Raw genomic sequence first — 16878 nt, 5'->3', positions numbered from 1 at the left:
GCTAACCTCAGCTCTTTTGATAGTAATAGTAATAGTAATAAACTCGAGGCATGCAAAAGAGGCTGTTTGATTTCCTTCTCTCTTGTCTGGTGGCACTTTTGCTTTTGGAGAGATACCCTGACGGGGTGGAAGAGATCATTTAAAGCCATTGAAATTGCATTACTGCGAAAAGAGAACTAAATACGTGCCCCTGTTTTCCTCGCATGCCCCCTTTGCCTCCTCCTTTTCCAGGTAATGTCCTCGCGGGAATGTTTGTAGTGGCTGAAGGCAGGCAGGGGAAGGGAGGGGGCTGAACTTTTTAAATATCTGAGGGCTTTATGGAGATGAACGTGCAGCATCAAAGGGGCAGACGGGAAGCTGGGAATAACGTGGATTAAATCATTCTCCACGTCAGGCTTTTCTCAATTCCAAAGCTTTTACTTGAAAGGCTCCTTGCTGCCAACCATGCTATGATTGTTCGAAGCCATCTGCAAAAAAAAAAAACAACCCGCAAAAATCGATGCAGCCCTTTAATAACAAACTCAGGTGTTGCATGCTGACTCGCGATGGAACAACAAAGAAATTTCGGGTTTGCCCCAGTTTTCTCTTTTTTCCTGCTCTTCTGTGGATTGTGAAATTTTCTCAACAAACTCGTGTGAAAATTCAACAGCATTTTCATGCAAATTTTTCCTAGTGTACAAATTTTATAGGCAAATTTCCCCAATGCACATGTTTTTGCAAAGCACCTGTCCCTCATATAATTCATTTGGGCATGCTATTTTCACCAGTCTATAGATTGTGTGTGTGTGTGTGTGTGTGTGTGTGTGTGTAGATATGACACCAGTACAGTCATACCTCGAGTTACAGACGCATCAGGTTACGTTTTTTCAGGTTAAGGACCGCCGAAACCTGGAAGTACCGGAACGGGTTACTTCCAGGTTTTGGTGGTCGTGCATGCGCAGAAGCACTAAATTGTGCTTTGCGCATGCGCAGAAGCGCTGAATCGCAACCCGCACGTGTGTAGATGCACAGATGCGGGTTGTGAACACTGCATGTTGCAAATGTGCATCATGTTCGCAACCTGAGCGTCCACTATATATGCATTTTTGCACATGTTGCTTGGGGAGTGTCAGGGAACTGACATCAGAGCAAGAGGCGAAGGGGAGGCTCCCAGATGATGCTGGCGAAGGACCCAGCAGCAGGGGGAGAAACAGCTCAGTGGAGGGGGAAGCTAATCAGCGCAACACCAGGGAGAAAGGGGGGCAGATGGGGGAATCGGAGGGAGGGCTCCAGGACTCTTCACTGGATATCAGTGAGGAGAGCACAGGTCCTCCGATACCCACGCCCTCCCTGCGCAGAAGACTCCCGCGCAGTGAGAGGAGGAGGAGACTGGGTGTCAAACAACTTTTATGTTCGAAGAGGTTCAAGAAACGCCCACTGACGGATTCTGCCAGTGACTGAGACAGCCGCAATGAGCAAGGGCTGTGCAGTCAGAAAGGTTTAACAAGGCAAATTAGCCTAGAGAGGCACCAGTTTACGCACGAGTAACTCATAGCCATTACAGGGAGGGAACGGCAGTGCAAAATTCAGAGAAGTGTACGTTTCAAAGGATGCCTGTGCTTTGGTCCACAAACCACGTGAATCAGGGAAGCTTGCCTTTAAACAGAAACTGAATCGAACTTCTCTAATGTTCAGTTTATAGAAGCACAATAAACTTTTTAAAAGCCACAGGAAAGCCCTGTGCGTGCTATGGATTCAGTGCAGCATCAATTTACTTTAAACAGACGTATTTTACCCCGAAGAATGCAGGGAGCTGTCATGGACCCTGGACTGGGGCTGGGGGGCTGACCAGACCAAGACAGAGAAGAAGGGGGGCTGAGGGTCTTGGAGAAGGTCCTGCTGGAGGGGGATTTCTCTCACCTTGTCTCAGCTACCCACTCGGTCATGTAACATAAGGCATAGAGTCATAGAAACTTAGAGTTGGAAAGGGCTCAAGGGTCATCTAGTCCAACCCCCTGCAATGCAGGAATCTCAACTAAAGCATCCATGGCAGATGGCCGTACCAGCTCTGCTTAAAAACCTCCAAGGAAGGAGAGTCTACTACCTTCTGAGGGAGACCGTTCCACTGCTGAGCAGCTTTCACCGTCAGAAAAGTTCTTCCTGATGTTTAGTCGGAATCTCCTTTCTTGTAACTTGAAGCCACGGGTTCGAGTCCTACCCTCCAGAGCAAGAGAGAACAAGCTTGTTCCCTCTTCCACGTGACAGCCCTTAAGATATTTGAAGATGGCTCTCATATCTCCTCTCAGTCTCCTCTTTTCAAGGCTAAGCATACCCAGCTCCTTCAAGCGCTCCTCATAAGGCTTAGTTTCCAGACCCTTGATCATCTTGGTTGCCCTCCTCTGCCCACGTTCCAGCTCAGGTTCCACTTCCGTAGCTGTCGGAGGCTGGTTCTGGCTCCTGCACTTTGCCCATCGCTGCATCAACTCCACCTCTGGAGTTGCCAGAAACCATTCCAGCCCTGCCTCTATAAAGTAGGAAATTGCCCCACCTGCTCCTGTAACCTCACTTCTCGCAGGGAGGAAACCACCAGAAGGACCTCAGTTTCCAGGCTGAACGATGGGGGTGGAGACACTCCTTCAAGGTATACTGGGCCAAGGCTATTTAGATCTCTCAAGGTCAGCACCAACATTTTGAATTGTGCTTAGAAACATACTGGGAGCCAATGTAAGTCTTTGAGGACCGCTGTTATATGGTCCCAGTGGCCGCTCCCAGTCACCAGTCTAGTAATCCCACGTTCTGGATTAATTGTACAGTGGTACCTCTGGATGCAAACGTAACCTGCATCTGCGTGTGTGCGGGTTGCGATCTGCCACTTCCGCGCATGAGCGTGACATCATTTTGAGTGTCTGCGCATGCGCGAGCGGCGATACCCAGAAGTAACGTGTTCCGTTACTTCCGGGTCGCCGCAGAGCGTAACCTGAAAATGCTCAACCTGAAGCACATTTAACCCGAGATATGACTGTAGTTAATTCAAAGGTAGCCCCACATAGAGCACATTGCAGTAGTCCAAGCGGGAGATAACCAGAGCATGCACCACTCTGGAGAGACAGTCTGTGGGCAGGTAGGGTCTTAGCCTGCGTACCAGATGGAGCTGGTAGACAGCTGCCCTGGACACAGAGTTAACCTGCGCCTCCATGGACAGCTGTGAGTCCAGAATGACTCCCAGGCTGCGCACCTGGTCCTTCAGGGGCACAGTGACCCCATTCAGGACCAGGGAGTCCCCACGTCTGTCTGCCCCCTGTCTCCCCAAAACAGTACTTCTGTCTTGTTAGGATTCATCCTCAATCTGTTAGGGACAAAACCATTCTTGAAACTGTAGTTTTGGGAGACGAGCAGGAGTCTGCTATAGTGCAGATAAGACCTGAGCAAAAGTGGGCGATATAGCCCAAGGAGACTGAGAATGCTCAATAGCCACAGACTGCTGAGGGTCAGTTGCAAGAGAAATGGAAAACCTGGCAAAGAGCAGAATGTCCTGGCTGGAGGGAATGGATGACCAGGACACTGAGAAAGAAGGGGGTAAAATGCACTGCGATGTTTGCTTGCAAATCCCACCAGTGTGTGTGCTTTAAAAAGGTATTTATTTTATTATTATTATTTTTTAATTGCACTGAGTGGTGTCATCTGGTCTAGAGTCCCTCGGCGTCATTTCGGCAATCGGCAACGGACCAGAGAGATGGAGAGCGGTGGAGGCGTTTCACAGAGAGTAATCCACTGGCTTTAGTCACTGGAATGACTTTTGAGAGTTGAGAATTGGCAGCATGTTCGGGATTGAAGGTGGCGGAGGGAGGGAGGGAGGGGGAGGGAAACAGGAGGGGGAAGTTTCTGTCTTGCCAAGCAGCTCAGCTTGGTTTGGATACAGTTATCTTCTACTCCCCAGCTGTGCAGATGATGTTATTATCATCCTCATTATCATTATTGCTGCTATCTTCCCATATATATATAAATGTAAGGCTGTCGTCACGCTGTGGTTCGCTTGGCTGTTGTCTGAAGCACCTGCCCCCTCCTTTAAAAGCACTTGACTTGATGAGGGGGTAGGCAAGGGGGCGAGTGAGATGTAATGGGGGGGTTGGTCAGGTGTAAATGGTTGGCTGGCGGGGGGAGGGAGGGTTGGTGAGTGAAATGAGCGGGGGCAGCAGCCCCTAGTGATTATTATGCATTTATATCACACCACACCAGAACTCAGGATGGAGAAATCACTCTATATCTAGCCCATGCTGCTTTGGCTTACACTCATAAATCTTCTCCATCCCATTTACATTATAATCTATTATTATTATTATTATTATTATTATTATTATTATTATTATTATTAGCACAAAATGCTAATAATAAAAAATAGAAAATGCATTTGATACATTATTTTTAGTTGAGAACCACAGCATTCAAAGAAGGGCAGAAGCTGACCCTTATGACAATTTTAAGAATTGGTTCCTGTGTCCGCTTTCTTTCCTTTCCCCTCCTCCTCCCCTTTTCCTTGTGTGTCGTGCCTTTTACATGGTTCAGCCTGAGGGCAGGGTTTAGGGGTTCGTTGTTGTTGTTGTTGTTGTTGTTTTGTAATTGATCTCTGCACCATTCCAGCAACCTCTCTCTTTAATTTTCCTAAGCTGGTGAGTGGGGGGCGGGGAATAAATAAATGAAATGCTTTAAATAAGTAACAAATGAACTGGCAGACAGCTGCCTAATGGGAGCAGATGGTCTCTTGGCCTCAAGGCATTTAGGGCTTCAAAGGCCAGGAGCAGGACTTTAAAATGAAACCCACAAACAAATAGACATCCCAGTGCAGATATGTGAAAACCAGAATTATATGTGCTCCCATCTCTGAGCGCATGACGTCCAGGGATGCCTCATTCTAAGAGTCTCACCCTGGTGGCTCTGGGTTCCCATCCGTCCTATGCAAACCCTTTCGCCTAATTGCATTTTTGGGGGGAGTGGGGATACCTCCTCCCCCCCCCCCCGCCCACAGCTCGGTGATTCAAGGTGGCATTTGAGAGGAATGGTTCCCTTTAGCATAGCCGACAGCTAATTTGTGTAAAGTTTAATTACAGCGAGCATTAATTAACTGGCAGTGTGTTGCAGTACTAAAAGGAAGGCCATCTGTTCCCAGAGAAATTGTCACTCTCTCCAGTCTCCGCCTCTCCCCACACCCCGGATTTCAGCCTTAATAATGTCATCGCTGTGGAGGTTCTTACATCGGAGGCAGCATGCGATGAAGTCACTGCAGGAGGGATCCATTCATCAGGGAAGACAAGGAGAGCTGGCAACTCGCATAGGAACCACCTTCTCGTGTATCATACAAAGGAGTCTATGGATTGGGTCCAACTATCCCGAGTAGACCCACTAGGTTGCATCAAGGCCGGTTCTACTCACAGGTAGACCCAGTGGAATGAACGGGCCGAAGTAAAGGCAGTCCATTAAATTCAATGGGTCCTGCTCTGAGCAGTACTGGATGGGACACCACCCATTGAAACCAATGGGCCCAGGTCAGTCATAGGGTTTTGCCCAACGAAGTCCTACTCAGAGTAGACCCATTGGAATTAATGGGCATTAATCTCGGCGGGTCTCTTGTAAGTAGAATGTAGCTGGAGAGAAGCCTAGGAAATTCTGCATGAGAAGCAGGCGATCCTACCCCTAATGATCAAGTAAGATTCCATTCCTTATTGTTCCAAGCAAAAGGTTGATCTTAACAGGAAGCTGCCCCCTGTGTCATGAACTGGCTGGACGCAGAGAAGAGGTGGGAGGATCCAGCTGGGGAACCCCCAGGGGAAGAAGGCTCAGAGTCCGGGGAGGGATGGTGGGATGACAATGAGTGGTCAGAGGGAGAAGACTGGGGTGGCAGAAGCTGAAGAGGGAACAGGGCTTAGTGACATAGCTGTCAACCGTCCCTTATTTGGTGGGAAAGTCCCTTATCCCAGCGCTGTGTCCCGCTGCTGTCCCTTATTGATGATGCCCCTTAAATTTCCCGGGTTTCAAAGGAAGCAGCTCCTCTCCCTCCCTCCCTGCCGGCCAGGGAGGAGGGAGGCTCCAACTGTGTTGCTCACCCAGTAAGGAGTCTGAGAAGGACTGGGGGGTGGAGCTTGCATGCCTTGTGCTGATCAAATTGGCCGCGTTGCCTGGCGACCCGCCTTTGCTCAGCGCTTCCCAGCGGAGAGGTGACGGTGGTTTTCCTTGCTGCATCCCCTTTGCCGGGTTGCTGCGCTGTGGGAACCACCGCTTGAGGCTTCGTTTGGCTGCTGGCTGGGCTTTCTGCCTTTGGCTCCGAGGGGCTCAGAAGTCGAACATACCTGTGCCTGGAAAATCCCTTATTTTGGCTGCTGATCCCTTATTTCCGAGGCTGCTGGTCCCTTATTTTCAAATCTGTAAGTTGACAGTTATGGCTTAGTGAGCGGGAGGAGTCTGTGGCAGAGAGCAGTCCAGAATCAGAGGCAGAAGCAGGAGAGACCAAGAGGCAGAGATGAGTCAGGCTAGTGTCACAGCATCCACTATGGAGACATTAAATCAAAACTTTAGACTGAAGTCCATACCCTGTGGATCTGATCTTAATCTGCAACGTAAAAGGTTTTCCAAGTTTGTTTTGATGCCACGTGGAAGACTCAACATCTGCACATATCATTTGTCTCGGAAGAAAACTCTTGATGCTTGGCAATAGTTTTTCTTTTTCAAATTTCCAAAGGTTGGTTAAAAAAAGAAGAGAGATTCAGAGAACGAGAAACAGAGAAATGGACAGATCATTACACCCCCCTGCAAGTTGTCCTCCTCTTCCATACAACCCAATTCTGCTCTGACTCACCATTTATTTGAAATGACTCAGCGGCATCCCTCTCTTCCCCCCACCAACCACGCTTGCCCACTCCTTGAGGACATCTCTGGGCATCATTTTTACAGAGAAGCAGCCAACGCCAGCCTCCGTTTGCAAGCATCTGACTGAACAGAGGAGGCGACCCAACTGCCCAACACTTTTGCGAGTGCTCAACTCCGATCGAGATAATGAATAGAAGGAAAGGGCTCCAAGGAGAGGAGTGGGTTTTGCAGCTTCACTTTCTGAACTCGTTCCCGGTGCTTTGGGGGAAGAACGCTCACGGATCCAAATGTGGGTGCCTGACAGCAGGGCAAGCCGCAAAGGCTCCTGCTTAATGTCCATCGGCAGGGAGTTCCAAAGTCTAGGTGCTGCCTACGTGAAGGCGTGGCTCCTTGCGAGTGCGGAATTAATAAATACTTGCAAAAGCGTTGTGAAGTTGCACTCAGCTGCTTTCCTTGATTGGCTAGATAGTTTCTCTTCGACAGTGCTCTATCCCTAGAACAATAGGATCCAGAATGCAGCAGTCTGATTGGTCCACAGGAGCCACCCAATCCAGCTCCAGGTGGAAGTGAATCTGTGACCTGATTGGCCTGCAGGAGCAGCCAATCAGGCTCCTGGATGAAATGAATCAGCCACCTGATTGGCCTACAGGAGCAGCCCGGAATTAGCCAATCACACGGGGCCCATTATTTAAATAATGTATTCATAGCTAGACGTTTTAGGGAAAGTTTCATTCATTGCTACTATGAGCTGAATAAAGAGCATGAAATTCACACTTGACTCCGAATATGTTTCAAGTCTCAATGCGGTTAATAATCTCTTTTCTCTTTCTCCCCCACAACAAACACTCTGTGAGGTGAGTGAGGCTGAGAGACTTCAGAGAAGTGTGACTGGCCCAAGGTCACCCAGCAGCTGCATGTGGAGGAGCGGGGAAGCGAACCCGGTTCACCAGATTACAAGACTACTGCTCTTAACCACTACACCACACTGGCTCCCAGGTATCGAGTTCATCAAAATGGTGTTGAATTACGTAATTAAACTGGGGCAAGCTTGTTTCCTCCTGCTCTGGAGGGTAAGACTTGAACCAGTGGATTCAAGATATGAGAAAGGAGATTCTGACTAAACATCAGGAAGAACTTTCTGACAGTAAGAGCTGTGCGACAGTGGGACAGTCTCCCTCGGGAGGTTGTGGACTCTCCTTCCTTGGAGGCTTTTAAGCGGAGGTTGGGTGGCCATCTGTCATTGAGCTTCCTTCCAGCTCTACTATTCTACCCAGTGCTTTTTCTTCTGGGGGGACGCAGGGGTACGCATACCCCTAAATATTTTGTGAATATAAGTTTGGCCTCATTGAGGGGTAGTATTTCAACATGAGTAGGAAAATGAGAGTACCCCTAAACATTTTTTTTAAAGTAAAAAGCACTGATTCTACCCATTCTAAATATTTTTAATTGAGTTTTGAATAAATGCACAATTAATGCCACTGTTTTGAATTTTATTGGGTTCTTCTTCTTCTTTGGCAATCCCTCGTTGCCAAGTAAGATTGTCTTTTATGAGCATGGTTTTAACAGTGAGTCTGTAAGGGACTGTGGAGGCCAATTCTGGATCCACAGTGGGGACATTGGTTTCCAGGCGGGAGTTGATCACGGTGTGGATTTGCCAAGCATGCCTTCCTCTTAGCACGTTTCTCCCTTGTGTCCTGAGTGTCTTCAAAGCCCACAACACCTTTGGTCAAGGCTGTTCTCCAGCTGGAGTGCTCGCAGACCAGTGTTTCCCAGTTGTCGGTGTTTATACTACATTTTTAAAGATTTGCCTTCATAAAGTCTTTAAACCTCTTTTGTTGACCACCAGCATTACGCTTTCCATTTTTAAGTTCGGAATAGAGGAGTTGCTTTGGAAGACGTTAATCAGGCATCCACACAACATGTAGTTGATGTTGAAGAATCATCGCTTTGACACTGGTGATCTTTGCTTCTTCCAGTACAATGGCATTAGTTTGCCTGTCTACCAAAGTGATGTATAAAACTTTTTGGAGACACCATTGAAGGAATCTTTCAAGGAGTTGGAGATGGCGTTTATAAGTGGTCCATGTTTCACAGGCATACAGTAAGGTTGGTAGTTATTAGATGGTTGCGCGAAGCACTATTCTGAATAATGCTTTTTATAGGGTAGGGGGCACCGGGTGTGAGGTTATGGAACCAAGGGGGCAGTGGCCCAGAAAAGTTTGGGGACCATTGCTCTAAGCTTTAAAGTATTTCCTTTTTTTAAACATGATTTTTATTAAGTTTTCCATGTTTCATTACATTTCCATATCAAAAATCAAAAATCCACAACTTAAAACATTGCTTAAATAAAGCATCAACCTCCTTCCCTCCTTCTGACTTCCACACAACTTTACCAATTTCTTCACATTTCTATATCCACTTTTTTACCTTATGTCAATCTTTTAGCATTCACCTCTTATATGTAAATCGGCTCCTTGTTTTCCCATTACCAAACATTTCAACTCAAGCCTACAAATGTTTTCAACTGTTTGCAATTTTCTTTCATATGGAGTATAAATTTGCTCCAGTCCTTTTGAAACAGTTCATCATGCCGATTCCGGATCTTCCCCGTCAGCTTTGCCAACTCCACGTATTCAACCATCTTTATCTGCCAGTCTTCCAATGTAGGAAGTCCTTGCTGCTTCCATTTCTGGGCCAGGAGTATTGTTGCAGCCGTTGTGGCATACATAAACAAATTTACATCTTTCTTTTGAATTTCCTCATCAATTAGCCCCAACAGAAAAGCCTCTGGTTTTTTTTTTACTGAAATTGAGCTTTAAAGTACTCCAAGCTTTTCTGCTAATTTCAAAGGGACTGTGTAACCACTCCAGGAATGTGGCCATGGTGCAGGGACTCTCCCAGCCACATAGCTGTCAACCGTCCCTTATTTGGTGGGAAAGTCCCTTATCCCAGCGCTTTGTCCCACTGCTGTCCCTTATTGATGATGTCCCTTAAATTTCCCGGGTTTCAAAGGAAGCAGCTCCTCTCCCTCCCTCCCAGCCAGCTTCGCTGCGTTGCTCACCCAATAAGGAGTCTAAGAACGACTGGGGGGTGGAGCTTGCATGCCTTGTGCCGATCAAATCGGCCGCGTTGCCTGGGGACTCGCCTTTGCTCAGCGCTTCCCAGCAGAGAGGTGACGGTGGTTTTCCTTGCTGCATCCCCTTTGCTGGGTTGCTGCGCTGTGGGAACCACCACTTGAGGCTTCGTTTGGCTGCTGGCTGGGCTTTCTGCCTTTGGCTCAGGAGCTGGTTGACTAAAATCCCTTATTTTGGCTGCTGGTCCCTTATTTTCAAATCTGTAAGTTGACAGCTATGCCCAGCCATCCCTCCAAGTACGCCTTGCTCTGAGGAAGGACCCCTTTCCTATCCCTCCCATTAATAGGAAAGGAAAACATCCCCCAACTCCCTCCACAAATGTGGATTTCGTGCTTCGGCTTCCTAGCAAAAACCCAGTTGTGGATGGAGCTCTAGAAAGGCTGGGAAAGCTTTGCATTATGTGTGTTTGTGAATATGGGGAGGGGAGAGAATATCAACTCCAGCCACTGTCCCCACCGTTGAGATAACTAGGGACGCCGTGAAACAAACTGCTTTTAATTAGAGCAGGTGCTCGTTGCCAAAGACACCCAAGAGAAACAGCAGCCGCTTTCATCCAGGGAGGCCTTCGGAACGAGGAAACAATCTATCGGGCTGTTGTGGTTGTTTGCTAGCGATGGAGGCGAATGTATTTTATTTTGTTGTTTCCATTCTAACGAGAGACCGCCTAACTTGCACCAAATATGCACGCTATCCTTCGAAATCTGCACTTTCCTGGATTTCGTGATGCCAAGTAATATATACAGAATTGCACAGGCATGGGGGGGGGGGTTGCTTGCACAAATCTGCCTATTAGTGAAAGGCATGCAAAATGTATCTTTGCACAGATATGGTGATGAACTATCATGAGGATTTGAGTTTAAAAGGAAAGGTGCAGAATTGTGGGAAACTGAATAACAGAGTCATTGAGTTGGAAGGGGTGTGTGTGTCCAGCCCCCTGCAAAACAGGAACCGCAGCTTCAAAATCCCTGACAACTGGCCCCGCAAACCTCTGTTTAAAAACCTCCAAGGAAGGAGAGTTCGCCACCTTCCAAGGAGTCCTTTCCACTGCCAAATTCTTGCTGATGTTTTGTTGGAATCGCCTTTCTTGCAACTTGAATCCATAGGTTTGGGTCCTTGCCTCTGGAGCAGAAAACCAGCTTTCTCCATGAAAGAGCCCTTCAGATCTTAGAAGATAACAACAACAATTTATTATTATTTATACCCTGCCCATCTGGCTGGGTTTCCCAGCCACTCTGGGCGGCTTCCAACAGAATATTAAAATACAATAACCTATTAAACATTAAAAGCTTCCCTAAACAGGGCTGCCTTCCAATGTCTTCTAAAAGTCTGGTAGTTGTTCTTCTCTTTGACATCTGGTGGGAGGGCGTTCCACAGGGCTGGTGCCAACACTGAGAAGGCCCTCCGCCTGGTTCCCTGTAACCTCACTTCTCTCAGGGAGGGAACTGCCAGAAGGCCCTCGGTGCTGGACCTCAGTTTCCGGGCGAACGATGCAGGTGGAGACGCTCCTTCAGGTATACTGGACCGAGGCCGTTTAGGGCTTTAAAGGTCAGCACCAACACTTTGAATTGTGCTCGGAAATGTACTGGAAGCCAATGTAGGTCTTTGAAGACCAGTGTTATATGCTCCCAGCAGCTGCTCCCAGTCACCAGTCTAGCTGCTGCATTCTGGATTAGTTGTAGTTTCCAGGTCACCTTCAAAGGTAGCCCCACGTACAGCACATTGTAGTAGTCCAAGGGAGAGATAACCAGAGCATGCGCCACTCTGGCGAGACAGGTAGGGTCTCATCCTGTGTACCAGATGGAGCTGATAAACAGTGAGGGCTCTCTGGCCCATTGGGGCAAAGAAAAGAAAAAAGATTGCCACCCCTGCTTTAAAAAAGAGTCAAACCTTTTACATTTTCTGCTAGAATCGGTTGCCAGTTGCTCTCATGGTCTCCCCTTCCTGATGGGACGAAGCCTGTCAAATTTCAGGAACAGAGGTGATTCCAGGTGGATGCTTTTGGCAGCATCGTTTACGAGTGAAGCTGATCTGAATCTTGCTGCCCCTTCCCCTTCCTCCGGCTTCCATAACTGATGTGGGAGACTGCATTAATATTCCTTTCTCTTTCCTACTTCCATCTCCTCCTTTGACTCCTCGCAAGTCAAAGCTGCCAGCTAATTAAGGTCTGCTTTTGTGCATCTCCTTCTCCTTCTTAAAAGTCATTCCAAGAAAATTGCAGTACATCTGATAGCTAAGTAGGAAAGGATGGGGGAACCTGATTGGACGGCCCTTCCCTGGGAGAGGCTGACGAGGGATCTGTCTTGTATTCTGAGTGGCCCTCGATGAAGAATTATAATCTAGCTTCAAGTGTGCCCATCAGGAAGTCAGTCTGGGAAGCGTATTACCCCTGGCTTCTGCCTTCATCAAGTTGGTCAACTGCTAACCTTTGTAAATGAGTTCATGAAGATACCAACAAAAGGTACCGTATTTTTCGCTCTATAAGACGCACCAGACCACAAGACGCACCTAGCTTTTGGAGGAGGAAAACAAGAAAAAAATATTCTGAATCTCAGAAGCCAGAACAGCAAGAGGGAAGGTAAATGGCGTTTCCGTGCACTGCTCTGGTTCGCCAGAAGTGGCTTAGTCCTGCTGGCCACATGACCCGGAAGCTGGACGCCGGCTCCATCGGCCAGTAAAGCGAGATGAGCGCTGCAACCCCAGGGTCGGTCATGACTGGACCTAATGGTCGGGGGTCCCTTTACCTTTACCTTAAATTAGGAAAAATGTACTGTATAAAACATGCTCAAATGTACGCTGGAATTGTAAGGAAAAAGAAGGCACCTTTGACCATATGTGGTGGAATTGTAAGGCAGTAAAAGGATTTTGGGAAATGATATATAATGAGTTGGAAAAAAAATGTTTAAAACAACCTTTGTTAAAATGCCTGAAGCCTTCCTTTTAGGAATTCTAGGTGTCAAAATCCCAAGGGAGCAGAGAAGACTATTTATGTATGCGACCACGGCTGTGTGGATGTTATTGGCCCAGAGATGGAAAGGAGATAAATTCGCTACCAGAGAAGAATGGCAGATGAAGTCGATGGACTATGCTGAAATGGCTAAAATGACCAGAAGTTTCAGAAATCAGGAGGACCAAAATGTTAACGAAGAATTGGGAAAATTTATAACTTACCTTAAAGACTGTTGTAAACAGTTAAAATCGTTAGTAGGATTGGAATAGCACTTGTCGTTTAAGGTTGAATTCTGGACATTAATGGAAGAGGGTAAAGGGTTTGGATGATCATCAAAACACAGGAGGAATTGATTAATGATAGGACCCACAAAGGGGAGGATGTAAGTTCAGGAGATTCCTTGGAATCTTGTTTTTGTGATTTATGTTGGATATATCTCTGTAAAATTTTAATTTGAAAAGCCAACCAACCAACCAACCAAACAAACAAACAAACAATTAAATTAAATTAAATTAAATTAAATTAAAAAATAAAATAAAATAAAATAAAATAAAATAAAATAAAATAAAATAAAATAAAATAAAATAAATAAAATAAAATAAAATAAAATAAAATAAAATAAAATAAAATAAAATAATCACCTTCCAGCTGTCACGTTTTGGCCAAGTGCCAAATAAATACTCTCTGTATTTTCTGATCCTTATCAGAAAGCCCCCCCCCCCTTTTTGCCACTAACATTGCGGAGCAGAATAAATTGCGGCAATCTCCTGCACTGTCATTCTTTCCTATCCATTCTCTCTCCCACCCCCCCTGCCCCATGGGTCAGTTGTTTGCCTTCCTTTCTGGTTGCCAAGAAGCTCTGAGCAGAACTCCTGTTTCGGCCAAACTTTTGGGGTTTATCACTGTAGCAGAGAAACCGGTCATTCTCTCTCCCTCCCCTCCCCATATTCCACATCCTCCTCCACATATTCCACATCCTCCTCCAGCCCTCCATGGCTGATTATTGCCCCTTCCTTGGTCATTGCAACAGGAGGGACCACACCTTCCTCATTCTTGGTTTTATTATATTTTTCAGAACTGGGAAGGGAGTTGCTGGGGAAGCAACAGGCAGGCTGGTTGGTCCACGGCGGTTCTGGCTTTGCTGGGCCACGGGGTCCGGCCGCTGTCCCTGGCGGCCCCCTCTTTCCACAGCCTCACCGCTTGCAAACGGGTGACCACCATGACCCTCTGCATGCAGAGAGGGCAGGTCTTTCTCCTGGCTTGGGTGATGTGCCAGAGGTCGATGCACTTGCTGTGAAATGCATGCGAGCAGGAAAGGACCTTCAGGCTGTCCCTCTCAACGTACTTCTCCAAGCAGATGGCGCATTCCTGGTACCTGGAGCTGGGGAAGGAGAAGGTGAGCAGCTCTCCCCTGTTTCCTTGGAGGCGGAAACTTCTCCCCGCCTTCCACCTGTGGCACCTCAAGAGGTATTTCTCAATGAGCAATGCGGCTATCAAGGCGGACACCGGGATGCAGAAGAACCAGAAAGTGTGGAGAAGTGAAAGCTGAGAGCAGGGCCCGGGCAGCTGGATGTGACACCTGCAGGGGTGCGAGGAGGAAATTTGGGTGGTCCCAGAAGCCACCTTCCAGGTAAAGTGGAAGTATTCGGGCATCAGGACCACCGAGCTCAGCTTGCCGGCGCCATGAAGCCGCTTCAGGATCCTGGAGGCCACATCTGTCGTGAACACAGCAGGGATACGGATGTGATGCACGGTGTCTGGCTCTCTCACCATGCTCACGAGCGTCTGGGAGTCGACGTTGTAGATGATGGCAGCGTGGAAGCCAGCTTGCTGGGCGTGGAGGACCTTGGTGGTAAAGGAACAGTTGTATCGGCGGATGAGCACTATGAAGGCTGAGGAGGTGTTGGGCGGACCTTCGATGGGGAGGCAGGCGTTTGCGGGGCTCGCTTCGACCAGGGACCCTGTGAGCCCTTCCGGGGGGAGCAGGGGCCCAAAGAGAGCAGGCAGGGCCCTGAAATCGAGGCTGGGGGAGTCGTGGCTGTGGACGGCGCGGATGAAGGCTCTCCCCGCTTGGACTTGGAGGACCAGGAACATGGCAAGCACGCGGGAAGGTGGCGGAAAGAGAAGTCGCATAGCTGGTGGTGCTTTCAGAGATCTTAGGGCTGGGCTGAATCCTACCACGAAGGTCAACGCGACTGGGGCTGGCTTGAAGGGGAGCTTTGCGAGTCTCTAGAAGAGGAGCCGTTTCCTCAAGATGTTGACCTGCGTTTCCATGAGACCGAAGCGTTGCGGCAGAGGTGAGAGGTAGGTCTGACCAGGTGCTTTGCCCTTTCCCTCTGCCCTCTCAACAGGCTGGGCCTGTTGGCTTCTCCTAAATGACCCCAGCCACTTCCTCCAAGTGGCCTGCTAGAACTTTCTCCCTGGCCCTTTGTGACCTCACCGTCTTGCCTTTCTCAACCACCACACCTGTCTCTCTGCTCTCCCCATGGCTTCTGGGAGTTAGTTCACTAAGCCCGTTCTTCTTGCAGAGCTGCAAATTGACTCATCTCCCATCCCAGGACTCTTCCCAGTTCTGGACTGGCAGAGGACACACCTGCAGCGTAATAATCTATCATTTATACCCCGCCCATCTGGCTGGGCCTCCCCAGCCACCCTGGATGGCTCCCAACAGAACAGCAAAAATACAACAAAACATCAAACATTAAAAACTTCCCTAAAGTGGGCTGCCTTCAGCTGTCTTCTAAAAGTCAGGTGTTTCCTTGACATCTGATGGGAGGGCGTTCCACAGGGTGGGCGCCACCACCGAGAAGGCCCTCTGCCTGATACCCTGTTACTTTGCTTCTCGGAAGGAGGAAACCGCCAGAAGGACCTCAGTGTCCGGGCAGAACGATGGGGGTGGAGACGCTCCTTCGGGTATACTGGGCCTTTGAGGCCGTTTAGGGCTTTAAAGGTCAGCACCAACACTTTGAATTGTGCTCGGAAACATATTGGAAGCCAATGAAGGACTTTCAGGATTGGTGTTATATGGTCTCGGCGGTCGCTCCCAGTCACCAATCTAGCTGCCACATTCCGGATTAGCTGTACATTTCATACCCTCCAACATCCCTCGGATGGAAACAGGGGCATTTCTCACTCACCCCCCTAACTGACCCTTCAAAAAAAAAAGGTAAAGGACCCCTGACAGTTAAGTCCAGTCATGAACGTCTCTGGGGTTGCGGCGCCCGTCTCGCTTTCAGACCAAGGGAGCCAACGTTTGTCCGCAGACAGTTTTCCCGGGTCATGTGGCCAGCAGGACTAAGCTGCTTCTGGCGCAACAGAGCATTAAAACCAGAGCAGCACACAGAAACGCCGTTTACCTTCCCGCCAGAGCAGTACCTATTTATCTACTTGTACTTTGATGTGCTTTCGAACTGCTAGGTTGACAGGAGCAGGGACAGAGCAATGGGAGCTCACCCCATCGCAGGGATTCGAACTGCCAACCTTCTGATCAGCAAGCCCAAGAGTGGTTTAGACCACAGTGCCACCCGCGTCCCACCCTTCTATGCCCCCCTTTTTGTCACACCCCGTTTCCTAACAGTAGAAGGGCAAGTGCCACCACCATTACCCTAACAGGACACAGGACAGTCGACCTCCAACTCCATTCTTTGGAAGATTTACAAAAAGGAAAAACACACACCAATAAATAAATCTTAGAAACGGTCTAAATTAAATGCAGATGCACAAAGCATTTCCCGAAATTATGGGCAGGCAAACTAAGGCCTGGGGGCCCAACTGCCTTCTCAATCCGGCCCGCAGACGGTCCAGGAATCTGTGTGTTTTTACAGGAGTAGAATGTGTCCTTTTATTTAAAATGCACCTCTGGGTTATTTGTGGGTCCTGCCTGGTGTTTTTACATGAGTGGAATGTGTGACTTTATAGTCATACCTCGGGTTACAGACTATTCAGGTTGCGCAATTTCAG

At 48.2% G+C, this 16878-nt stretch overlaps 1 protein-coding gene across 1 annotated transcript; it reads right to left on the bottom strand.

Moving 5' to 3' along the window:
• Positions 1–13961: 13961 nt before the first annotated feature.
• LOC308577377 (E3 ubiquitin-protein ligase ZNRF4-like) lies at positions 13962–15422 on the bottom strand. Its single transcript, XM_081177486.1, has one exon. It carries the CDS (start codon positions 15049–15051, stop codon positions 13990–13992), a length of 1062 nt encoding a protein of 353 aa, XP_081033612.1. The 5' UTR covers positions 15052–15422; the 3' UTR covers positions 13962–13989.
• Positions 15423–16878: the final 1456 nt, after the last annotated feature.

Source organism: Podarcis bocagei (assembly GCF_964188305.1).
Source record: "Podarcis bocagei genome assembly, chromosome: 18".
Taxonomy (NCBI): Eukaryota; Metazoa; Chordata; class Lepidosauria; order Squamata; family Lacertidae; genus Podarcis; species Podarcis bocagei.
Note: the sequence above shows the minus strand (reverse complement) of the source record. Positions and strands in the feature narration are given on the sequence as shown.

Excerpts from the sequence above, each read along its gene's own strand:
- LOC308577377 (XM_081177486.1), bottom strand. The coding sequence starts at position 15,051 with ATGCGACTTCTCTTTCCGCCACCTTCCCGCGTGCTTGCCATGTTCCTG.